The sequence below is a fragment of the Clupea harengus genome, chromosome 18, assembly GCF_900700415.2.
Source record: "Clupea harengus chromosome 18, Ch_v2.0.2, whole genome shotgun sequence".
NCBI classification, from domain to species: Eukaryota; Metazoa; Chordata; class Actinopteri; order Clupeiformes; family Clupeidae; genus Clupea; species Clupea harengus.
This window is the reverse complement of record NC_045169.1, coordinates 19,575,580-19,601,742: the sequence shown is the minus strand read 5'-3', so window position 1 is coordinate 19,601,742 and position 26,163 is coordinate 19,575,580. Positions and strand designations below refer to the sequence as shown.

The 26,163-nt window shown below is 43.1% G+C and overlaps 2 protein-coding genes across 6 annotated transcripts in view; one reads left to right on the top strand and one right to left on the bottom strand.

Annotated features, from left to right (window-relative positions):
• The first annotated feature begins 1,892 nt into the window (after window positions 1-1,892).
• On the top strand, window positions 1,893-15,756 carry zgc:92429 (uncharacterized protein LOC445063 homolog). The gene is made up of 11 exons (XM_012830846.3): window positions 1,893-2,260; window positions 3,292-3,341; window positions 5,111-5,167; window positions 5,522-5,676; window positions 6,559-6,662; window positions 7,141-7,193; window positions 9,639-9,709; window positions 10,808-10,910; window positions 11,462-11,581; window positions 12,889-12,951; window positions 15,120-15,756. The coding sequence occupies exons 1-11, from the start codon at window positions 2,197-2,199 to the stop codon at window positions 15,471-15,473; spliced, it is 1,194 nt and encodes a 397-aa protein (XP_012686300.1). The 5' UTR covers window positions 1,893-2,196; the 3' UTR covers window positions 15,474-15,756.
• A 547-nt stretch (window positions 15,757-16,303) lies between these two features.
• si:dkey-172j4.3 (diacylglycerol kinase eta) overlaps window positions 16,304-26,163 on the bottom strand; it is a 102,553-nt gene continuing 92,693 nt past the window's right edge. For 2 of the 5 annotated variants that reach the window (XM_031585423.2, XM_031585425.2), the window contains 4 exons: window positions 24,930-25,019; window positions 24,060-24,176; window positions 23,226-23,334; window positions 20,406-21,877 (listed from right to left, as the gene is read on the bottom strand). In XM_031585423.2, coding sequence (XP_031441283.1) covers window positions 21,645-21,877; window positions 23,226-23,334; window positions 24,060-24,176; window positions 24,930-25,019 — 549 coding nt within the window. In that variant the 3' untranslated portion in view covers window positions 20,406-21,644. Of the gene's footprint in view, window positions 20,142-20,405; window positions 21,878-23,225; window positions 23,335-24,059; window positions 24,177-24,929; window positions 25,020-26,163 lie in introns of those variants that run through there. The other 3 variants (XM_031585426.2, XM_031585427.2, XM_031585424.2) reach the window with 3 other exon arrangements.

Below are 26,163 nucleotides of genomic sequence, written 5' to 3'. Positions count from 1 at the left end.
TGGTCTGTACTTGTGTAGAAACACTTTATGGTTGCAAGATCTTGAAACATGAAACCATGAGTGAAATACCATGTGAATAAATGTTTTTTTCTCCCACATTTTTCACTAATTTCTTCTTAATAAAAACACATTTCTAGCTTTGAAACGGAACTGCAAGCCGCCTCCATACATTGACTTGTCACCTGCTGTTGTGTGTGCTTCCACTGCTCTTGACATCAGGCACGTACATGCTCAGCCTAGACACAACTCTCAAATGTCAATCCTTCTGGTGGCCTGGCGAAAACAATACAGCTCATCAATAGGGAGGTATTGCAGTAGTAATGAAACGCCGTCTCCGAGTTGGAATGCATTCTACCTTGAAGGAAAATTTCCACTTGAAGCAAAAAAAAATAAAAAATACTGATTACTGATCTGCCAAGGCAAGTTAATAGGGAGCTTCATATTGAATATATTTAATTAAATTATTATATTTTTTGAATGGAAGGCTGACATTTAATGATTAAAGGTTATCTGAAGCAATGGTCCAATTTATTCTTAACAACTGGAGTTCAACAAAACTAGAAAATCACCAGAATTGGCATATTGAGCTAAAGTTGTGCTACAAAGTCATGCCCATTAATTCATTCAGTTTCTCTTCAGACCTTCTGTGAATTTTTAACAAAACACTTCAAGACATTAAGCATGAAAATACGGAAAAGTACATTTTTGTGCCTGGTAACTGAAGGTTCTGGCCAAAATACACTTTCCAATAATGTTATTGAAGTGCAGGGTAAGTTACAATTAGAAACAGAGATGTGTAAAAAGAGTAATACAAATAATGAAATGACGTACAAGAGAGCCCCCACTCAGACGTTCCCTGTTATCAGCTGTTACGGAAGTCCTGCAATTTTTGGATGCAGCCTTGATTACACTTTCTGAAGTGCTCGTGCTGAACAAACAAGGCTGAAAAGCAAACCTGATGAAACACAGACCCTTCATGTTGAAAAAGCCTTATGCACACAATCAACAAACAAGGAATGGGGGAGGCATTGAAATTCATATAGTTTGAAATAGATGTGGAATCCGGGTAACGGTTTGCATACAGATGTATGCACTGGTTTGTCTCCAGAGTGTCTCCATGCACTGGTTTGTCTCCAGTATTGTATAAGTGCTTATACAATATACAGATTCATCTGGGGGTAAAAATGCATCAAAATGAAAGATGTACTACCATTTCTATAGAAATAACATGTATGCATATATGTTGATATATAATGGAAACTTTACTCCGTTGTTTATCTATTAAATATAATTCAAAATGTATCACCATCGACTGGATATGCACGTCCAGCACCTACCACACCCTCACCGTCCAGTCATGTGCTTCCTGAAGGTGTGGTGGTATGACCATGCTTAGTAAGAGAGAGGGGATTTCTAATAATCGTCATTCAATAATGGTTGTTGCTTTTGAGAAATGCATCTTGCGGTTGTGACAGAAGGTTCTTTGAACAGGACATTCATTCGTGAAGGAGGAAGTAGATCGCTGATACTGACTGACTGATGGACGACTCTCACTGACAAACAAAACACACTGAAAACTCCACTATATATGCACATTTTGCTCTGCTTTCATAGGGTATACCATATCAGTGTGGTCTGTTTGCAGTATCTGCCCCCTACTCAAGCCTGTCCTGCCCCCTCCACACCCCACCCCACCCCAGCAGGCAGGCAGGCAAACGGGTGTAGAGGCATGTCAGAGCTGCCAGATAAACTCCGACAGCTGCACTCCCAGAGCAAAGCTAAGAGGAACGTGTGCTATTTATAGCTTTCATTCAGTGCAACTCCAGACAGTGCCTCCGCCACCACTCTCGCTCTCTCCCCCCGTCCTACGCTGCCTCTCTCTCTCTCTCTCTCTCTCTCTCTCCCTGTCCCTCTCTCTCAGTATCCCCTCCCTCTCTCTCTCTCTCTCCCCCAGCCCTCTTTCTCTCTTTCCAGACCGTCCAGCAAAATGAACAGGTCCTTCTAGAGCTCTCCTCCTTTCTCCCGTAGTCTCAGAAAGTTCTGGAAACAGCCGGAAGGCAGTGTCTGCTTTCCCACCCCAAGCAGGAACAGAAGGGGGCCAGTGATTGGGATAAGCGGGCAGAAGCCACAGGAGTGACTGAACACACACACACGCACACACACACTGAGAGAGGTGAGCCTTCAACTGAGGACAGCATGGCTCTGTTGTGCTACAACAAAGGTTGTGGTGATAAGTTTGACAAGGACAAGAACTCAAAAGGTAAGAATTGACCTACCGGGCTGTTGAATTATTTTCCTTGGTTCTCATGTACTTGTTTGGGTTGGTGTGTTAAGACAAACAGGCTAGCATAGAGGTATGTGAGAATTATACCAGTGGCTAAGGCCTTCTGTAGTTAAGCTTTCTTTCACTAAAATACAGAGAAATGCTTTGTGTTTTGTCTTTCAACAAATTGATCAGTTAAAGACCTAAGCATTTGCTTTCATACTGTTTCTTTTGCTCCTGTTTAAAGCCATTGTGACTTGACACCCTTAATAACCGATGATGGTAGACAGGTGGTCACCGCAGCTGGTGTCCAAGGTCTCCGCGAAGGCGAACGCATGGCTTCAACATAGGAAACCTCATTCATTTAGAATGGCCACCAATGAGACATATATTGATGACAGATTAGAAAGAAGACAAACGAGTCAATAATACTTTCTATAATGGCACTATATGGTTGTGAGAAATACTTTATCTAATGGTAATATATGGCTGTGAAATACAGTAGGCCGATAACACAGAGACTAGTATCAATGTGTTACTTTGGACAGACTGAATATAGCTCATCAGAGAGTGTCAGCCATAACCAAACAAACGTACCTTTCTGGTGTCAAAGGCAGATAAACAGGTCAGATAGACAGGTCCTGTTGTGTGGAGTTTTTTTTCTCCAAAAGCTTGGCCAGCCATATGCAACAAGAATACCACAAAGAGTGGCCTTCCTTACAGCTGTGTGTATCTTCCTTATATGGTGCCTCCCCCAGCCCCCATCCCCCAACCCCCACACACACTCACACTCAACTCACCCCTCCCTTCCCCTCCACCTCCGGAGTGGCGGGTGGAAAAGGGCTTTAAGTGATGGGGTCTTGATAAGTGTGACAACACAAAGACACGCTGTACCTAGCATAGGCCATATTAGCACATGGCTACCAATGGGTATGGTATTGGTATGGTTTGGTATGGTATGGCTAAATTTAAATGTGGGTATTTATTGTCCAACTGTCTCTCTCTCTCTCTATTCTTGCCATCATCAGATGCCTGTCTCTTTCACCCTGGAGTGCCCATCTTCCACGATGCACTGAAGGTGAGCAGGAAGGAACAAAAAGCTGTTAAAAAAATAAAACTAAAACAGGGTCTGCACCCTGCACAGGAGCGTGAACATTCCTGCACGGGAGATTTCTAACCCTTTACTTAAAGTGGCTACATATTTACCCTCACAGTGCGGTAACTGTATTATACACTGGGTCAGTAAAATGTTTGATTTTGATTGCATAATTATGATGATTTTTACATAATTACATTCATTTGCCATAGGTATTTCCTATATATATATATATAATATATAAATCTTTATTTCAGACGCCAAGTTCCATATAAAATAACAGACATACAACTATAAAAAAGAGAGAAAAACAAGAAGATACATAATACAGTTCATTAAAAAGTATGAAAACTTTTGTGCCAATGTCGTCTTAATGTCGAAGTAAATCGATAGCAGCTCTTTAGAGGGTTGACCAGAGCCTCTACTATACAGTTCTCAGATTTGTCCAGTCGACACATAAAACCATACATCAATTGTCTCAAGAGCGCCTCACAGGTTGGTACGTGCTTAGACACAAACAACTGACTAGCACTATGCCACCTAGGCACATGAAGCAGCAATCTAAAAGCATCATTGTAAGCTACTTTCAGTCTCTGTATGCTCCTTTTCCTGTATTTAGACCACAACTGAGCAGTGTACAATGGTGTTATGTAGGTTCTAAACAGGGAACATTTAACTGAGTCTGAGCACATAGAAAACTTCCTTAATAACATATTGGCCTGAGAATATATTTTACAGCGCTGTCGATATACATCTTTGTCATCTGTCCAATCATCAGAAATGACATGGCCCAGATATTTTATTTCCTCACAAACACCAAGGGGACTTATGTATGTATTTGTATTCCTTGGGATATGAACCCATGGTGTTTTAGTATCAGCTGAGGTACAGGAGAGTGAAGCATCTCCCTAATAGAGAGGACCAACCCCCTTTTCTTGCTTAAGAGACACAAATACAGTAACATCATGTCTGGCTGTCTTCAAAATATATGTGCAGCCTTGCGTAGATAGGACCTTTTTTCGTAGGTAGATAAATACACAATTTTAATGCATAATTGTGTCTATAAATATACAATATCTGGCTTAATCATGGCAAATTCATGCAAGTTTGCTTATACCAACATTTGGAGTCACTCAGACCCACTGTTGGCTGTATTATAAGTCAGCGTTATGGATTCCATGGATATTTCTAGGAAGAAAAAAAAGGTTCTGCAAGGGTTCTTGTTCTTCAGCTCCACTAGCCATGCAAGCTGGAGTTGCTGTCATTACTGGTCCAGTGATCTTGTGGAAACAGAGGAGGGACCCTTAAATAAATTACCCATAGTCCACCTGTCCCTGTAACAAATTCCCACAATGCTATATTAATTACTGATATCTTGATTTAAGAGCTCTATGAACTTCTCCTCTTATAAACCTACCCAAGGTGAAATCACTGAATTTCTGCTTATGGAGGGGAAATGTCCTCAGTCATAGTCATAGAAATGAACAAACATCGCTTGTAGCTGAGTTTTTTTTTTTTACAGTGGAGGGCAAGTCTGTCTTTCACTGGGCCGTCAGCATCTCTGGCTGTGTGTTTCTGAAATGATTAATGTGTGGTGTGTGAAAACCACAGCGGAAGGGTGTGATGGATGTCTCCGCTGAAGACAAAGGGATATTTTAAATTGATTGAGAGAAATCTGCCACAGCTGTACTTGCGTCGGGGCAATGCGATTTAGTGCTCATCGATATGTGTGGTTTATGTCCTGTCTGTAGGGGTGGTCTTGCTGCAGGAAGAGGACAACAGACTTCTCTGAATTCTTGTCCATCAAGGTGGGGTTACCCTCCCCCTCTCGATTACTCACTCACACACACACACACACACACACACACTGAAATAATTCAATTCACATTTATAATAATTCAAATCACATCTATCTGATGGAAACATACATAGTGAGACACCACCATAACTTGATCCTCAAACAGCGATATAGAAACTGAACTAGACCAGTGCGAACAGCTACACATACACTAACACATAGATGGCTGATAAGAAAGCTTGTATACACCCATAACATACAATGTAACACATACTGTAATAGAACACCATATAGTGGAGGCTGGTCAGAGATCCGATGATTCTGATTGGTCAGGCCTAACCCCAGTGTTCCGCCTCGTCTCCAGGGCTGCACCCGCGGGCGCCATAGTAACGAGAAGCCCCAGGAGCCTCTGAAGCCCGAGGTGTCGTCTGATAAGGGCGATCAGAAACAACAGAATGGCGCCGAGATCATCTACCGGGGACCCAAATCTGCCGAGGCTCTGAAGAAAGAGAGACCCAGGTGGACAACTTGCACACACGTGTGCACACATACACACACACACACACACACATACACATACACATGAATAGAAACACACACAAAGGTATGCACAGATACACTGATACATTCACACACACACATACAGGCACACCTAGTGTCTCTGATAGGACAGTAGTCAGGTGTTTTTCCAACTCCAAGTTCCAGGTTGGGCACTGACACACACAGACATACTACAGACGCACACAGACATACGACTTTTTCACTTTTTTTGCCAAGCAAATGAAAGTGTGTTTTGTTTGCAGGGGCTATGAAAAGTCACAGTAATAGTGGTAATGTATCATCTTGGTTCATATATTAATAAGACTATGGGAAGCTAATGGTTGTTACAGGAACTACTATTTGCATTTCTCTTCACATATCTCATCAGTAGTACAGACTGTGTGGCCTCGACTGTGTGTCTATCTCCTCAGTAAGACACACTGTATATATCTCCTCAGTAAGACACACTGCATATATCTCCTCAGACTTCATACATCTCCTCAGTAAGACACACTGTATATATCTCCTCAGTAAGACACACTGCATATATCTCCTCAGACCTCATACATCTCCTCAGTAGGACACACTGTATATATCTCCTCAGACTTCGTATATCTCCTCAGTAGGACACACTGTATATATCTCCTCGGTAGGACACACTGCATACATCTCCTCAGTAGGACACACTGTATATATCTCCTCAGACTGTATCTATCTCCTCAGTAGGACACACTGTATATATCTCCTCAGACTGCATATATCTCCTCAGTAGGACACACTGTATCTATCTCCTCAGTAGGACACACTGTATATATCTCATAAGTAAGGCACACTGTAACACCGCTGTGTTTGTGTGTATAGTGCAGAGGAGGCCAAGTCCAAGCTAGCGGTGAAGGTGTCTCCTTCCCTGACCCAGCTCCTGGAGAAGATGGAGATCACCCAGAAGGAAAAGGACAAGAAACAAGGTGTGGATGCATTCACTGCACTTACTCTTCACTTGCATCCAGACTTCTAACAGTCAGATTTTGGACCAATGAAATAGAATCTATACTTCATTAAGTGTCCTTAAATACTATTTAAAACTTATTTAATTGGCATAATAGCATAAACATGCTACATACACATGCTACATATGCTACATAAACATGCTACATACACATGCTATATTTGCTACATACACATGCTACATTTGCAACATACACATGCTACATATGCTACATAAACATGTTACATATGCTACATACACATGCTACATATGCTACATACACATGCTACATATGCTACATAAACATGTTACATATGCTACATACACATGCTACATATGCTACATAAACATGCTACATACACATGCTACATATGCTACATAAACATGCTTTATATGCTACATTATGCTTTTTTCCTAATCTCTCCACTTATCTGTCTCTTTCATTTTCCACCCTCTAGAGGCAGAAGTTGTCATGTACGGCACAAGGTGCAAGAACGCTTCATGCACAACGGTAGGTGTCAACACGCCAACAGAGTGTGTTTGTCATGGGCTCTGGCAGAGGAATAGAAATGTTGAACATGTCTATTGGTGGTAACTTCTATATATAAGAGCTCTCTCTCTCTACTGGTGGTTGCACTTTGAGATAAACCTCATTACCTGTTGCAAAACTGAGACATTTCATTGTCAAAACAAAGCCCGCCCCACCACCCACCTTGTCACCCCTCCAGAAAATGATGACCCCCCCCCCCCCCCCTGCATCATAGAGTTGGATCTAGGCCAGCTCCTTGGAGACACACACACTAGCTTTCTGTCAGTCTTCTTAAGTGCACATGCATATGTGTGTGTGTGTGTGTGTGTGTGTGTGTGTGTGTGTGTGTGTGTTTTTAAGATGCTCTGCAGTAAACTCTGGAGGGTTTCTCTGCACCAGATAAGCATCACCCTTTATCTCTCTGTCACTGTGAACACTCTTAACACTACAGAAATAGCTTATGCCTTCAGAGGAGACCCAAAGTAGAGCAATTTGCCCTTATAAGTCAAAGCTCAAAGACACAAGGAGAGATTTATTCACGGTTGTCATGGATTTATGCATGGTTGTTAGGGAGGAGACATGACAGTGTCTAGGAGAGATTGACTGTCTGCATTTCAGCCTTCTTTGCTGATGATGTTTGTTTAGGACAATAGAAACACCGCCATCATTGGCCTTGTGCACAAAGGAACAAATGTTATAGGTGTGCCTTCAGCATGCTGTAATGAAGCAAATGCAGCAGACGTCTGTCTGTGAGGCTAGACACTGAATCTGAACATCAGTGGAATGTCAAGATGGATACTCTGTACATTCATGCGCCCCCTTGTGGCGAAATAGAGCAACAGCACCCCTGTTCCACTGTAGATTCACCCCCAGGGCATTTCAAATCGACTGTGAGGATCTTCAAGGCTACAGGGTTTGTCCCGGGAAAGCCTAGCACGCTCCCGTGGAGTTTACAGGTCCACATCCCCGGTGACTTTTAATTTCTCTCTGTGCTAAACCCCCCCCCCCCCCCTAATCTCCTCAGCAGTCTGCAGGGTCCTATTGACTTGTCCCTGATTAGCCCGCGATGACACTTTAATCAAATACACGCCAGAGCCAATTACCCTGTCGAAAGAGGTCGCCCGCTTGAACAAAGCCCCGCTCGATCATAGCATGGAGCATTACACAGATGTGCCAGTCTCATCCTCAGCCCGGGGAGAGCTGGAGGAATGCAGGGGATGCTGGGGGGGGGGGAGGGGGTTCCTGGAATTCATCACAGCTTTATTTCAGTCTGTTACTGCCCTGCCATAACAGTGTCAGACACGGAGTAGAAATGTGTATAGTCTGCTGTTTTTGAGAGCGCTGGTTTTACACGACCCTTTCCTCGGCTGCTGCCTGAAGGGGATATATGCTCGAGCTTGTACTACCTGAGTTAAGGTGTCAGGATCATGTGTTAGGCACGGCTTAGGCATGGCGTATGCAGGGTTAACAGTCCTATTCATACGGTTTGGTTTGGTTTGTTCCAATTCTATTGTTATGCTTAGCATGTCTCACTTTTGTTATGTAATGTGAAAATGGTGTTGAGAGTGGGGGGGGGGGGGGGGGGGGGGTGGAGAGAAAAAGTGTTTTTTCTCAGCAGTCCTCTGAGGAATAAAACGATTCGATTTTCCTCCTGTTAAACAGCTCCCTGAAAGGTAGTGTGTTTGTGTGTGTGTGTGTGGTTGTAGTCGTGATTGGCTGTCTGTGTGTATGCGTGTGTGGATCGGTGTTAATAGTTTTAATGCATATGAATGCACCTGTCAGGTCTCAAGGACCCCCTAAACAGCAACGGATCCAGAGCAACAACCATTCCCCTCTCCTCATCCTCCCTAGAGTTACAGTCATTTCAGGCTCTGGCCACTAGGGGGATTAGACACAAGAGGAAGGAGAGTCATGACAAGTCAGCGATAACAATAAGTAACAATACAGTCGTTCAAAAACAATAATTAACAATAGAGTGGTTCCTTTGAAACTGCCACAAACGCCTGCTGCACGTGATAGGCAGTACATTAAGCCTGTGAAGTTGAAATCTTCTGTTCTTGGGCCAGTACGCGAGTATGCGAGAGATCCTGAGACCGTCAGGCAGAAATCACTTTAGTCACAGTGCTGAATATAGAACAGGGCCGGCTAATCTGCTGCCGTTGTGCAGAGCAGGTAGTGTGTGTGTGTGTTTGTGTCCCCCTGTCTTCCCTCTCTGTTCAGCAGCTGCTAAGCATGTGTGTGTGTGTGGGGGTGTATGTGTGCTGTAACTGACTGTGTGTGTGTGCGCGTGTGTAAATGTGTGTGAGTGTTGCTATCATTTTGTCTGTCTGTGTATACATGTATGAGATGTTAGTATTTATCTCTCTCTCTTTCTCAACCTGTGTGTGTGTGTGTGTGTGTGTGTGTGTGTATATATGTGTGTGCTAGATGTACGAGAGCGCGAAGACCGATGCAGAGCCATGCACACACCACCCCGGAGGCCCGATCTTCCATGAAGGGTAAGAGTCTCTCCATCTTTAGACTTCACAGAGTGTCACCTCATACAGAACTAAACCCATGAAGGGTAAGAGACTCTCCATCTTTAGACTTTACAGAGCAGCACCTACATACAGAACTAAACCCATGAAGGGTAAGACTCTCTCTCCATCTTTAGACTTTACAGAGCGTCACCTATGTACAGAACTAAACCATTTCACACCACTATGGATACACACAAACATATAGCCCAAGGTGCGGTGCTTCATTTCGCAATATCCACAGGCATTACCTTGTATGTATTTAAAGTGGATAGAGGAATGTGCTGATCCCGCGCTGTAGGAAATGTATTTCATATAACGGAGGTTCTGATGATGTGGGTTTATTAGAGTCGCTTTGAAAACGGCACAATAGCGCTAAATGTGCTCAGCAATCGGCCCACTTCATTATGTGGGCCTCCATGCGTTCAGCGCTCCAGCAGTTAGAGGCTGGGTGTGTGTGGAGCTTGGCAGCGCGGGTCCCTGAATGCGTTTCAATCTAATTTAACGGCGCACTGGAACGACCTGTAGGAGCTCGAGCTATTTGGCCCCGTCTCCGTGATCTCCTCCAAGCACATCCTCAGGAGGGAAAAGGGATCTGTATCAGAGTGCTTATAAGCTCATACCCCCACCGCCACCACCACCACCACCGCCACCCCCCTAAATGACTTTATGCCTGCTCAGTACATTTCTCTGGTCTTGTGCCTTAATGGACTTCCTGGAAAGGATGCAGATGGTTTTGGAGCGGAGCCTAGGGGGAGTGTGGCGTGAGCGTGGCTCACAATGGAGTTCTTCCAGTAACACTATTTGGGCCGTCTGTCGGAGACACTCTACAGATGCTTGGCAGATAGGCCGAGTCTACTGTCCTTTACCTCATCGCCACCCCCAACTATTGAGACCTCTTTTGAAGTCCTGGTTTATGCCTGTTTGTTTCCTTATTGTCATTATTGTCTGTGCAATTATTCCGTTCATTTCTCGGCCTGCATCTACTTATCTTAAACACCGTGCAAATACAAAAGTTTGTCGGTATTAAGTTGTTCATTCATTTGTGTTTTCCGATTCACAATTTCCTCGCCCATGCAGATACAAGTACTGGAGCTGTTGCTGCATAAAGACCATCGACTTCAACGCCTTCCTGGACCAGAAGGGCTGCACAACAGGCAAACATCGCTGGGTTGCCAGACAGGTACCACAACACAAACTAACATAAGGCTTAAACAGATAAAAACACATTAGAGTACAAATGATGCTTGTTGATTTGTTGTTGCACTGTGTTGCGCTGCTTGTCATTTTAGGTTTTAGAGTTTGATTTATTTTAGGACATCACGTCACACCGCTCCTCTCCTCTCTCTTATTCCTCTCTCTTCTCTCCTCTCTCTTATCCTTCTCTCTTCTCTTCTCTCCTCTATCTTATTCCTCTCTCTTCTCTTCTCTCCTCTATCTTATCCCTCTCTCTTCTCTTCTCTCCTCTATCTTATCCCTCTCTTCCCTTCTCTCCTCTATCTTATCCCTCTCTCTTCCCTTCTCTCCTCTATCTTATCCCTCTCTCTTCTCTTCTATCTTATCCCTCTCTCTTATCCATCTCTCTTCTCTCCTTTCTCTTATCGTGTCCTGCTTTTCCTGCCTGTTTGGCATGTTTTGCGTCGTCACACTTGTGTTTCTCACTGCTGGCCTGCATTGCCTTGAGACCCGTCACATTGACCCTTGACCCCTAGCCTTCCTCCTCCTCCTCCTCAGGACAAGAAGAAGGTGGCGTGTCGCTTTGACTGGCATCAGACTGGCGCCCAGGTGGTGGTGTCCATCTACGCCAAGAACGCCAACCCTGATTATTCCTACGTGGAGGCCAATCGCACCGTGGTGAGTGAACGCTGCCCATGCAGGAAGTGACATACGTACGCCTAGACATGAAAATTACCTTTGACCATCGCCTGCGTCTGTGTGCCTGTACCTCTAGGGTCAGATTTGAGGTATAGTTTTAGGCTCTGATGGGGATAAGGGTAGTGGCCTATGTTAGCAACATCAGCTGAGATGGAGGTTTATGCTTACGCAAGTCAAAGACAACTCTGCGGAATTAAGTATCTCAAATGACACATTTCAATACAGGCGAAATGCTCAATCAAGCTCAAATGTTTATTGCTAAAACTGTGACAACAATTATATTTAAAAACAATTGAATTATGACAAAATGCATTACTTAATTCCTCACACCCGCTACTGATTGATATGTTGTCATCTGAGGAGTGATGAGTTCGTCTAGACGCACTGAGATGAGTCACCATAGAAACACACTCTGACACTTGAAGAGTCAGTAATGGCTCTCAATATAATAGCGATGGTTTCTCGCAGATAATGTCATAAAACTGTCAAGCATATGAAGACTCTCTCCAAGTGAATAAGTCAGTCTGTGGTTTGAGATATATAAATAGTAAATACTTATATTTATACTAATAACCTTTACATATTCAGCATTAGATACATAACGTAAAATTGCACATACATACCTACCTCTTTTATAACAGCGGATTCTAAACTTTCTTGCTGATGTGAATATGAATATGGACCTCTTCGCTATTTACTGTGACATTTGCTGTGTGAATGGTGCCAACAGCGCCATCTAGCTGTGTATGTGTGTATTAAGTTATGTGCAGCATCCAAGCCAATCAGGTTGCACTTAGCACCATCACACTAATGACTGCGCAGGATGCTATCTCTCAGCTCTGTCTAATTATCCTACTGTTGCTAATTAGTGATTAGGGGTTGAAAGTACTTGTTGAGAGGGTAAATGTCCTCCCTAGGTTTTGGAGTCAGAAATCGTAACTGAAAGGCTTGTAAACACAAGCAGTAGGCCACTGGAGTGTAATGGACAAAGTGTGTGTACTGGGGAGGGGTGTGTGTGTGTGTTTGTGTGTGTGTGTGTGTGTGTGAGTTGGGGAGGTGTGTGTGTGTGTGTGTGTGTGTGTTGGGGAGGGGTGTGTGGGGGCAAAAAAAAAACTGGCAGGATTGTCTCTTTCTGAACATGCGGTTTCCAGCTTCAATTGTTCACAGTAATGATAAAGAATAATAATATTGTCATCATAGTTTCAAGAATAATGTCCTCTCATTCTGTCTCTGTCCCCCCCCCCTCTCTGTGTCTTTCTCTCCCTATCTCTCTCTTCCACTCACAGATGACCTGTCACATCCAGTTTGAGAATCATAAGATTTTCCACAAGGACTTCCACCTTTGGGGGGTGAGTTATTTGTCTCTCTTCTCCGTCTTTTTTTTTTCCTCTCCATCCCCTTTTGTCATCCCCCGCTGCCTCTTATTCTCATTTTTATTCATCCCCCTTTTTATTCGTCCCCCGTTTCGCCCGCTCATGACATTTTATTTATTACCCCTCCACGCTTCCCCAACGATGTATCTGGGCACGTTGGCCCATGATGAATCATTTCAGTAAATAAAATTCACCCCATTTACATTATTCAATTTTCCGGGAGAATGTAGCGGGTTGCGGTTATCTCGCGCCATAACGATGAATCATTCAGTGCAACACGCGGCGGGAATCCGCACAATAAATACGGCAAATAAAAACTCTATTATTCTGTCAGCAGCGGCCATTAAAGTTTGAGGAAAGAGCTTGTCGCCTGTGGGTGGGTGGGTTCGGAGAGTGGAAGAGAAAACTCCTTACCTGTTATAAAAGTGGCTCTGATGCGCTTGAGTAAGCCTAGATCAGCTGCTGGCATGCAGTAAGAATGTCATTACTGGTACATAGGCCTACTATATTCTTTAATTAAGATAGGCCTATGTTTTTAGTAGGCTACTCTCTCGGTAAATCCTATAGGGGAGCTGTGAGATGATGTGATGTATTGATACACCATGATTGCTCTGATGTAGCCTACTTGAGTAGATAAACTGGTGGCATGTGGTGCTTCTGTGAGAATGTCCTGTCACGTGGAACGGTAGGCAGCGGGTTCAGTGCTGTGCGGTGAATAAACCTCACTCCTCGACACCTTAAGAGGCGTGCTATCCACTAGCACCCATGGGTTTTAGCCTCCTAACTAGCCAGTCCCACCAAGATTTTGCGGGAGCTTTTCCAAAAAGTTGCGATGAAAGTTGCTGTGTTTTTTAGGTGTTTTTTGCGATGAAATTGCGGGAGCAAGTGAAAGTTGCAATAAAAAGTTTAATTAAACATTAATTAAAGAACAAAACCACTGAGAAATGGTCCTCTACGTCTAAATAACCTTACCAACATGCCAAACAAAAGATTACTAGGACTACAAAAATGCAAAATAGGCTTTACTTATCCACAACGAAGTGCACCTGTTGGTATTACAAAAGGACCACCAGTTAGTCTGAATAAAATGTTATGAATGTCTCAGCCTTCACATATGATGAAAAAAAAAATCACATTTCAAAATGTAAAGGGCACAGAACCTCACAGCAAAATTAAGCATCATTTATGCTGAGGACGCCTAAACAATGCAAAATCAGGTACTCTTTTTTTGTATCCATGTCTTGAGTACATAAAATAATGAAGACATAACGTAAAGTGCACAGTCCTTCACTTGAAACACAACACACCTTCAGTAACAGTATACAGAACTTAAGCCTATGTAAACACTGAATCCAGATTCAAAAGGTTTCAATACATTTATGTTTGTTTGAATGATACGTTTCTGCCATTCTCATTCTATCTTTTGCGGTGGCAAAGTGCTTATTAATCGACGATTTACTCTTATGTTGGACCACAATGCAAAATAGTTTCCCTCCGCTTTCGTGTAGAATGCCAGGGTACTGCTTTTTGTGATCTTTTGCTGTTATTTTGGAGGGTAAATATGAGACACTGGACTCACACATGTCTGCTGCAGCTCTCGAACATAATACGGACGTAAGGGCGGAAGGGAGGGAGTTGTGGGAGACGACGATGATTGGTCAAATTTTTGGGAAAGTTGCGGTGATTGGTTAAAATTGCAATGCCGCGCTGAATTCACAGGCATTGGTTGAATTTGTGGTAATAGTGGCGATCGCAACAACGCAAAATCCTGGAGGGTTTGACTAGCACACCTGCCTCCCATGTCTGAGGTTGCTGGTTTGAGTCCAGCGTGGGACTGTGTGTCCACACACAAGTATACTATAAGTAATGTTAATTATTATATTAACACCATTAGTTTACTAGTCTGGTGATGCAAGTCATACAGGTGTTTGGAGTACATTTTGTGATCTATTGATATACCTCTATAATAATGACATATATTATAACATCGAGAGTGCGAAATAATGTAGGCCTATTGTTAATGTTGATTTATGTATTACCAAAAGAAAGACTTGAGGTAACTTCTTAATTACACATCTTCTGAACATCTGCTCTCTCTATATATATCTTTCTCTATATATCGCTCTCTCTCTCTCTCATCTCAGGTGGCTGATGTGGAGAAGAGTTTTATCAACATGGTGCCATCTAAGGTGGAAGTGACTCTCCTTAAGGCTGACTCGGTGGCCTGGGGTAAACTGGAGGACCCCAACTTCAAGCCCGAGCCCGAGGAGGATGTGGACGACCCCACGGAAGCAGAGCCGGTGCAGCAAGACTGGGACATCGACGACGACGACATCAGCGAGTCGGACTGGTCTGATTCGGACACAGAGGAAGAGAAGAAGAAGAAGAGAGAGGAGGAAGAGCAGGCACAGGAGGCTGAGCCGCCAGAGCTGGAGGAGCTCAAAGAAACACCAGAGTTGAAGGAGACAAACAAACAAACAAACACGAAACAAAACTAAACAAAAACAACAATCACAAACCTCCATCCCCTAGAAAGTATGGATCCCTTTTTAATGTATGGTGTTTTATTAAGTATGTAATAAATCTGAGAGAATGACTGTTTGTCGTTGATCTGAACTAAACTGCCTTATTTAGTGATCTCAGGTAGCGACTGCATAGGGACACACTTTCACAATTACAGCTGTAAAATGAAAAGAAAAGTATTTAGGACATTTACTGTTGGCTAGTTATTTTTGTTATTATTGTTATAATGTGAATAAAAATGGACTGCTTTGAAGATTACTAACTGAAGATATTTTTGGCATTTGTTTTTCAGTTGTTTAGTAATTCAGGTATGCAACCCTTGTTACACAAAATATCCTCCCACAAAGGTAATATAAATCTGCACTTTTAACGTAATTACCCCACAAACATAACTGTTGCCTACTTCAATTGTAACAACAATCCTACAAACGTAATTGTGATTTTACATTTAAAAGGTGCAGATTTATATTACATTTGTAGTTTATTATGTTTGTGGGTGTAACACCATACAGCCTACCAAACCTACATTTCTATATTTAGCAGATGCTCCCATCCAAAGAAAATGACAAGACAGTAGAGAAATACCTTTTTTCATTGTCGAATGAAAAGATAATTTTGTGTAAGTCTAAGACCTCCGAGTAATTTCCTGCCTTCTTCGCCTCTACAGGAGCTTAATGGAAACAGCAGCAGTGTGTGTCAAAGGTCAAACAAAGGAACAGCGACTGATCTGCTGGTATGTCAGACCCGTAGCAGGACGAGATATAGTGTGGTGTTGGGGACAAATAAAGGGAATAGACAATAGGAGTCAAACAGCAATGGTTACATTTTATTTTTCCCTTCCAGTTCAACAACAACAACAATCCTGGAGTATAAGAGTCGGTGAGGGAGCCAATGGCCCAGAGAGAGGGGCGGGGCTTCAACTACACAGATGCAATATCAATGAACTGCTTAGATAAAACTTCACCAAAACATGAACAGTCAGTAGGCTAATATTGCATTGGAAGAGTGATATCTTGTAGTTTTAACGCCAGACGAGAATCCCTTTTCATTACGGTTTTATACAAATACTAAAACATCCCAAATAAGCAGCCAGCTCTGGAACAGGTCTGATCTGAGTTTGGGCCAGGTCTGATCTGAGTTTTGGCCAGGTCTGGTGCCGTTCAAAGTTGAATGTGTGTGATCTAACACGTGCTCGTCAAAACCTCAGGGTGACCTGAAGCTTTTGTTGAGGTGTGTGATGTATTAGAAGGGAAGGGTGACACCAAAACACCCCCAGCTGGCGATGGACTCTGGTGTCGGATCTGGCCACGACCAATCTTAGATGCAGATGTCCAAATGGGTGTAGTTCCAGGAAGCGTTGCTTGGCAACGACCACTGTGAAAATAGTCTCATTTTGAAACACTCTCTCTCTCTCTTAGTCACCATGGATGTTGAACAACAACACTTTAAGGAAAAAGTGCCCCTAAATGGATTTGCCCTATCTGCTCTGAGAAGTTAAAGCATCAGAAACCCGTCCCTGCTGGAACTGAGAACATTCTGACCACTCTTAAAAGCAAACAAGCAGGCAAGCAAACACAAGGGGTCTGTTCAACATTTTTCCTGGCCTTGTCCCGTTTACTTCTTCTGAAGTGTTAACATTTTTCATATCTTTTTTTGTTAAGTGAAGGAAAAAATGGGATAAGTAATTTACCTATGTTGTTTCAGACCTGGACACAAACAATTCGGCAATCTGCTTCAGTAATAAATAGCTGCGATAAGGGAAAACAGAATGTGGAACAAAGAGTAGAAATGAGAAAAAGGCATACAATCGACCAATTTCTCTGGATGTTCGCCAATGGCTGAAAAGGAGAAAGCACAAATATTGTCCCATGACTCATGGCGTTGTCACATACAGTAGCGTTTAGCATCAGCTAACGTTAACGACTGGTTGGTGTCATATCATCAAAGGAAATGAATCTACTTCTAATAGGTAGCCTAACTGACAGTATCCTTGACAACTGTATAGAGTTTTATCAACTTGACCTCACATGTGGTAGTTTAGTCTAACATCTGACCTGTAAAAAATGAAGAATAACTCTTGCATGATATGTCTTCTGGGTATGATATTACTTTTTCGGATTGATTTTTTTTGCAGTAGAATAACATAGCCCTTGAATATCAGATGCAAATGCTTATGATCTTATCAGATTTTATGTAGGTTAATCTACAGTATATACAGCGAAGTCATAACTACATCTCACCATTAACACTGTGGAACTAAGAGTACCTAAAAGCAATGCATCGACACGACCCACCTCTGATATTCCTCCATCTACATCAATGATGGTTTGGAGATTTTAAGGGTAAATCCCACCGTGACTGTCGATTTGCATCATGTAAGGCCCATGTGGGAATACATTAAACAATGAGAGAAATATTATAGGTTGATTTCACATGACCATGTCATACGTGACACTTTAAAAAAATTAATACTTAATACAGACCAAAAAAAAAAAAGACTAGTAGTATTTGGGCGATGATGTGGGATCTTCATAAATTGCATAATCTACATTTGTCTCCAAAAACTCAACCATTCTGACTGACACCACAAGAGTATCATTAATAATCCTGACTGGATTAAATCAGATTTGACGTTAAATATTGGCCAAATCTCACCCAGTGGTAGCTGCCATTGGGTTTGCATGTATACACCCTCAACCACAGTCGCTCCACCCAACACCCACCAGTATAATTTAAGACACAAAGGAATTGACTTCACCATAAGTTTGGTTCTTGAGTTACATCACGAGGATAAATAGCACACACGTAATCTGGAAACATCTTTTAAGATCGTATGTTCGATACAAACGAGTGAAACAAACACGTAAGCTTCCAGCGCAGAGAGCTATCATACAGACAGTAAGTCTCTTTCACACAGCAATACAAATCTCCCCCGTCCAGGAATGCTGTTAAACATGGGGCTAGTGCCCATACTACCGCTATACGCACACAATCAGTAGCATCCCTATTCCTCTTCAAACTTCGAAAAAATTCCTGACAAAATAGATTCTTCGTACCCTTAACCACTTAAGCAGCCTTGAAATACAGGAAGTGGTCCCCACCTTGATCCTAAAAGACTCTGGTACAGATCAGGGTCACCCCCTTCAGAGTCCTCTTGCATTGCAGGCAGTGATGCTATCAGTAGTTCATAAATAAATACTCTTCATTTGTCAATAGATGACGCACTATCAAGGTCTATGCTTTTAGTTCACTGTGGAGAACACACGAGGAGGGGACCACACAACCTTGGCAAGGGATACATCTGTATATATCTTAACATTCGTTTACGTTATACTATATGTTTCGTATATATTATTTGTAGTTTTTCATAATTCGCTTTACAGATTTGCCATAAATATGGAGGCGGGGGGGTGGGGGGGGGGGGGTCCTTAATCTATGATTACATCTATAAAAACATTACATTATATTTTTACCACACACAAGAATTTCTCACTTGTTGCATTTAAGTAACTCTCAATTTTTTTTTTCTTAAAGTGCAAGGCAAGATAAAATCATTTTGAAATGCATGATGTACATTTTTTTGCACACACACACACGCGCGCGCGCGCGCACACACACACACACACGCACACACACAAAATAATTCTCTGTGAAAAAACACCTCACTTGTAAACCACTGCACTCAAAATGAAATTGGCACAAAAGTACTTTACACCACTGAAGCTTGGGGAACAACAGCCACGTCCAGCGATAAAAGAGCGTTGGACAGAATCACAACTTTTCAAGTCTCTTTTTAAAAAACAAAGAAAGGAAACGGTAATAAAATCTCACTGCGTTTTTTTTTTTGTCCACACAAAAAAGCAGGACTGGAAGGCATGCAGAGGACATCGATCTTCAGAGGGGGTTACATGGAGCTCCTAGGTCTACAGAAAGCCCAGCCATAATTCAAGTCCAAATGGTACATTCTTCAAGACGAGAGAGTGTGTGTGTGTGTGATGTTTTTGTTTGTTTGTTTGTTTGTTTCAACACAGACATTGAAATCTTACGTTTTTGTTCTTATTGGCAAAAGGAAGGAAGTAAGAAGTCTGACATTTTCAAGAAGAGAAAAAAAGTATCTCATGGCTTCTGAGAGAGAGAGAGAGAGAGAGAGAGAGAGAGAGAGAGAGAGAGAGAAAGAGAGAGAGAGCAATGCCATTACTTGAGTACCAAAAATGTAAGTTCATGCAAGGGATCTTAAGTAAACATCCTAAGTCAGATAATGAGCAAAAACTGAGCGAAAGAAAAAGAGAGAGAAAGACAGAAAGAAAAATCGATGGCTTCGGAGGATTGCCCCCTTCCTCCAGTGACTGGTCATCTTTGCCCTTTGACCTTTGAAGCAATCAAACGCACATCAGCTGGGCTAAGCGAAACAGCAAACAAACATGACCACAACGTCGATGCAATGCTATGCAATTCAGGGCCATTCCTTTGACCGTAGCTCCCCACTCTTTGTTGGAGAAGAGGGTGGTTGACGAGTTCTCTCCCTCCTCCATCTGGCCTCAACGGCGACCCCTGCTGGATGGGAGGAGTTAAAGCGGCTCTCCCAGGTCCTTAATTGCCTGCAGAATCCGCTTCACATGACCCACTTTTGAAATCCCAAGATCCTGAGGAGAAATGTAAAGAATGGGTTACCCTTTACACCCCACACACAAACACACAGACACACACACACACCCTTTACACCCCACACACAAACACACACACACACACACACACGACACACACACACACACACACACACACACACACACACACTAGACACACAGAGACATAAGGACACTTGATGAGGAGGAGTCGGGATTGAACTAGCAACCTCCTGATTGCTGAACGACTCCTGAACCACTATCGCCCCATCCATTAGAACAGTGTAAGCGTATTCATTTTCTTTATTTCTTCATTCAGCCTCATTTCTGGCCAAATAAGTGAACCAGTTCCTCATCATCTTATAAAGTACAGTAGAATATTTGATGGCTTCTCTCCAGTGAAGAGAGCGAAGCGGAGTTCTGTGTTCCGTTCATCTCTGTCGGAAGCAGGCGACGGTGGCGTACACAAGCTAATTTGGCGAAGCGGCGCGAAAAGGTTGGGAAGAGTTTAGTCCTATGCAAATGAGGAGCGAATATCGCCAGCGGGAGTGTGGTATCGTGATTATCTGGTTCATATATACTATTGCAATACCACCCCACTCCATCAGGAGATACAGTTAACCCTGGAGGTCAAGACATTGACAGTAGATTAAGCAGAGACCTAACCTGAGTGATGTATGTTATCTACAACCTCTGTGCATTCTTATATTAAATACTGAACATGGTCCTCTGGAGTGAATCCTCATTTAATGAGAACTAAGTTATCACAGGGAGCCAATCAGATTGTTTCTGTCTCATATAGTTTGATAATCGCAGGCGTTGTTTGGTCATTTAATTTGCTAAAAAAAAAAAACAGCTTGGAGGACCTTGTAAAGGGATGTTGTTGTTCCTGGTATGTGACTGGATAGCCTACATGCCTGCAAACTAGTTTGGTAGTTCAGTCTGCTGCAGCTCTTCCACACGCCCACACAGATGAGAGCGCTCCGCTTCACTTGCATGTATGTTCAGCATTAATGTTCCTTTTATCAGTAAAACCTCTTATTCTTTTGACTTTGGTTTCATGCCTGACCTCATGATTAAGTGTACTTTTCTGACTTCCCTTCATGTTGACCTGTGTGACCCTCACAGAGAGATGGCCGCTTTTTTCATCTTTTCATAATCGCTCAGGAAGGGACAATCGCATGGCTCATTAGGTCAAGGTCTTTTGTCTCCATTTTATTCAAGCAGCCCTCTCAGGTTGAATCTCTTCATTTTTTATCCAGCAGACTGTGAAGTCATGAATTTGGTGAATGTGCAGGTTAGCGGCCTCTACCCGAGTCATGACAGGCTATTCATTCACGAGGACAACTGGGGTGATTTCATCTCACCTCATCTCACCTCAACTATTCACGTCAACTATTCATCTCATAAGTACGTCACAACACAATGACATAAAGTGTGTAGCATCTTTGGTAAATGCAACTGAAAATGGAAAGACATGCTAATTGATTACATCATCAGAATGTGCCACAAGTTGTGCTCAAATCACGGGCTATACGCAAGGCTTTTTGTAGATGCATTGGCTCCCGCCTGTTGTCTTTTTTTGAAACAAAATGGCCGCCGAGTTAGCTCCAGTCGCCCCTGAGCCTGCAGTACCTTAAGGTCTTGCCTCTGAAGCTGTACCAGCTGCCAGCCCTGGATGTGCTGAAACCTCTCTTTGTATTCCCCTAACCCCAGCGAGTCCAGCCAATCAGCTACCTCGACTGAGTCCCGACTCTCTGCCATGGGACACACACCCCACAACACACACACACACACACACACACATGGGGAGACAGACAGACAGACACACACACACACACACACACACACACACACAGGAGACAAACCAATAGCAAACGAGAACACAGAATAGAAGTAGCAGACAGACTTGGAAGCAAATGACATACCACATGCGCTTTAAAGTGGCATTATGTAGAAATTGCTAATCGCTAACAAGATGCTAGCGGCTAAACCTAGCGAAACCTCTTGAAATTAGCTTACTTTGACACTATGACAAACTAGTGAGTCAACAACTTTCCTAACACAGTCAAACATCAAGCAAGTGCAACACAAGACAAAGCAAGACGGCAAATAAGCTAATTGCTAGTTCGGCAGACAGTAGTAACCGGACGGCTTCAGGCAATCCTACATAACGCAGTAATATGCCTACGGACCCTGGTATGGCAATGGCACAGAGGCGATTCTCCATATTAAACGTCATTGTACAACCCTGAAGTACAATTCCTACATAATGCCACTTTAAGCGAATGGAGACGGGCAGAAAAGAAAGACAGAAAGCTCTTCTGACCCTAAACCACCACACCACACCTTTAACCTTTAACTGCCCCTGAGACTGACGCCTGGAAGGACTGTAGATGTCGTCAGGCAAGACTGGGCATCTATCTATATATACATGTAGTGAGCACAAACATGACAAACATGACTATAGCCAGACAGACATTAGCATTGATGACAGACTGATAGTTAGAAGACAACATAAAGCACACTGATGGTAACACTCCAGCAGAGCAGTAATGCCAGGGAGGGGGTAACACAAGGGATGGGGGAAAACACAGATGGGGCAGGACAGGGGGTGGGGTAGGACAGGGGGTGGGGTAGGACAGATGATGTAATTGGACAGAGGGTGGAGTAGGACAGAGGATGTGATTGGACAGAGGATGTGATTGGACAGGGGATGGGGTAGGACAGAGGATGTGATTGGACAGGGGATGGGGTTGGACAGAGGATGTGATTGGACAGAGGGTGGAGTAGGACAGAGGATGTGATTGGACAGGGGATGGGGTACCTGAGAGGATGTGATTGGACAGGGGATGGGGTTGATTGGACAGGGGGTGGGGTAGGACAGAGGATGTGATTGGACAGGGGGTGGGGTAGGACAGAGGATGTGATTGGACAGGGGGTGGGGTAGGACAGAGGATGTGATTGGACAGGGGGTGGGTACCTGAGAGGATGTGATTGGACAGGGGGTGGGGTTGATTGGACAGGGGGTGGGGTAGGACAGAGGATGTGATTGGACAGGGGGTGGGGTAGGACAGAGGATGTGATTGGACAGGGGGTGGGTACCTGAGAGGGAGCTGTTGGACTTCTGCTTGTGGAGTTTCTCTCGGTCCTTCTTCACCTTGGGCATCATCTTCAGCTTGATGCTGCTCTTAGCTCCTCCCCTTTGGGACTCCTACCACAGAGAGGAGAGGAGAGAGGAGAGGAGAGGAGAGAGGTGAGGAGGGGTGGGGAGGAGAGGAGAGGAGAGGAGAGGAGAGGAGAGAGGAGAGGAGAGGAGAGAGGTGAGGAGGGGAGAGAGGTGAGGAGGGGAGAGGAGAGAAGAGGGGAGAGCAGAGCCGAGAGGAGAGCAGATGAGAGGAGAGCAGAGGAGAGGAGAGGAGAGGAGAGAGGTGAGGAGGGGTGGGGTGGGGAGGAGAGGAGAGGAGAAGAGAGCAGAGGAGAGGAGGGGAGAGAGGATATGGGTGGTGTGGTAAGGAAGGACGGGAAGACAGAGAGAGGAGAGGAGGAGGAGTGATAACAATAGAAGGATGGTGTGCCAGATGGAAGGAAAGGAGGAGAAAGATATGGATGATGTGGAAGATGGAAGGAGGAGAGATGGGGAAACGGGATGGGAAGAGAGAAAGAAAGAAAGGAAGAAAGAACGAAAAATGGTGGGAGGAGAGTGATAATGACAGAAGGGTAAGGAAGAGGTGAAGAGGAGGTAAATGTGGAGGGAATTAGACAAGGAATCGGTGAGTATTACAAAGTTACAATGGTAGAGAGTGTTCAATGTGTCCTCTTTCACAGGAATCAAACTACACACACACACACGCATACACACACACACACACACACACACACACACACACACACACACACACACACCACACACACACACGCACACACACACACACGTACCTCCTCACTGCAGTGCATGCTGGGACAGATCCAGTGGATGTCCTCCAGCTTGAGGAGCTCGGCGCCGAGGCTGTTGAGTGTAGAGCGCAGCTCCTGCTCCTGAGACGACGCCAGCTGCTGTGGGCCATTAAAACACATAAAACACACATATACATATACATATATTACACCTTATATTATATTATATATACTATATATTACACCTTATATTATATTATATACATATACATATATTACACCTTATATTATATATACTATATATTACACCTTATATTATATTATATATACTATATATTACACCTTATATCATATTATATATATATATATATATACATTACACCTTATATTATATATACTATATATTACACCTTATATATTACACCTTATATTATATTATATACATATACATATATTACACCTTATATTATATATACTATATATTACACCTTATATATTACACCTTATATTATATTATATATATACATATATTACACCTTATATTATATTATATATACTATATATTACACCTTATATTATACTATATTATATATACTATATATCACACCTTATATTATATATACTATATATTACACCTTATATTATATTATTTATACTATATATTACACCTTATAATATATATACTATATATTACACCTTATATTATATTACATATATTATATATTATATTATACCTTAAAATATGAAAGCTCTTACAATCATCTCCATGTTTACATACATATTATTAGACCTTTGTATTCTTCTACACACTCCAGAATGTTACTAGTGTGAGATTAAGGTGAGGCATTATAGCATCTGTCTAGTAATGGGTTTATGGATGGGAGGTGTTGGCATGGCGACGTGTCTCCTCACCAGTAGTTTCCCCTCCAGAAGCATCCTAGTCTCCTGCTGCAGCACCTTGCTGGTGTTGACGATCTCCACCGCCGCACTGCGACTCACACACTGCAGACGAGCAGAAGAACACAGTGTGTGTGTGTGTGTGTGTGTCAAGGGTCAGATTGACACACATGAAGCAAATCACAGTCTCAGACAACAGTGTGTGTGTGTATGTGTGTGTCAGGGGCAGATTCACACACATGAAGCAGTTGTCTCAGACGACAGTGTGTGTGCAAGTGTGTGTGTGTGTGTGTGTGTGCCACGGGTCAGATTCACACACTCAAGCTCCCTCACATGAAGCAGTTCCCACAGGTTGTCAGTGCTGCTCCTGCGAGAGACTTGGACTGCGTGTGTGTGTGTGTGTGTGTGTGTGTGTGTGTGTGTGTGTGTGTGTGTGTGTGTGTGTGCGTGCGTGCGTGCGTGCGTACCTCTCCGCTCATAGAGGCACATAATTATCATTAATTCATTACATCATTGATACATTAATATTGATTTATTGAATGATTGGTTGGTTGGTTGATTGACTGGTTAATTAATTAATCATAATGACCTTATTCAGCTGTATCAGCTGTGATAGGCTAATCAAGATCAATGCGTGTGCGTGTGCGTGTGTGTGTGTGTGTGTGTGTGTGTGTGTGTGTGTGTGTGTGTGTGTGTGTGTGTGTGTGTGTGTGTGCTCATGGGGAGAGCATTTGACAAGCCCTTCTGTAGTTTGTCTCCATAGATGTCTCGAGGCCTTGGTCCTGAGAGGGTGCTTAGGTGACTTTGAGTGAAAGTGTGAAAGTGTCATTGTAGATCACTGCAGGATTGTATTACACACAAATTGGTGTGTGTGTGTGTGTGTGCTTGCCTGTGTGTGTGTGTGCCTGCCTGTGTGTATGTGTGTGCTTTTTATCCTATGTGTTTGTCTCCTTAAAAGCTTCGCAACCTTTAAAGGTCCAACAGATAAGCCTTTGAAACCTAAGCTGAGGGTACAGCCTGCCTGAGCTCCATGGGAAAAGTAGTCTTAGTTTTAGTGACGCTGTTGTTCCCCACCACAAGACGAACTACAGGAACAACTTTTTACTGCTTACGTCTCAACATCAAGCTGAAGACTGTTTATCATCTAGCGGCACACAATGCAACTTAATTTGAAAGATTTCAACGACTACTATATAAATCCAAAGTAGCCGACGATTCAATTTGACAAAATTGGATTCTAAAAACTATC

Excerpts from the sequence above, each read along its gene's own strand:
- zgc:92429 (XM_012830846.3), top strand. The coding sequence starts at position 2,197 with ATGGCTCTGTTGTGCTACAACAAAGGTTGTGGTGATAAGTTTGACAAG. Across the intron at positions 10,911-11,461 it reads ATCGCTGGGTTGCCAGACAG|GACAAGAAGAAGGTGGCGTG; the intron begins GTACCACAACAC and ends CCTCCTCCTCAG. Across the intron at positions 11,582-12,888 it reads TGGAGGCCAATCGCACCGTG|ATGACCTGTCACATCCAGTT; the intron begins GTGAGTGAACGC and ends TTCCACTCACAG.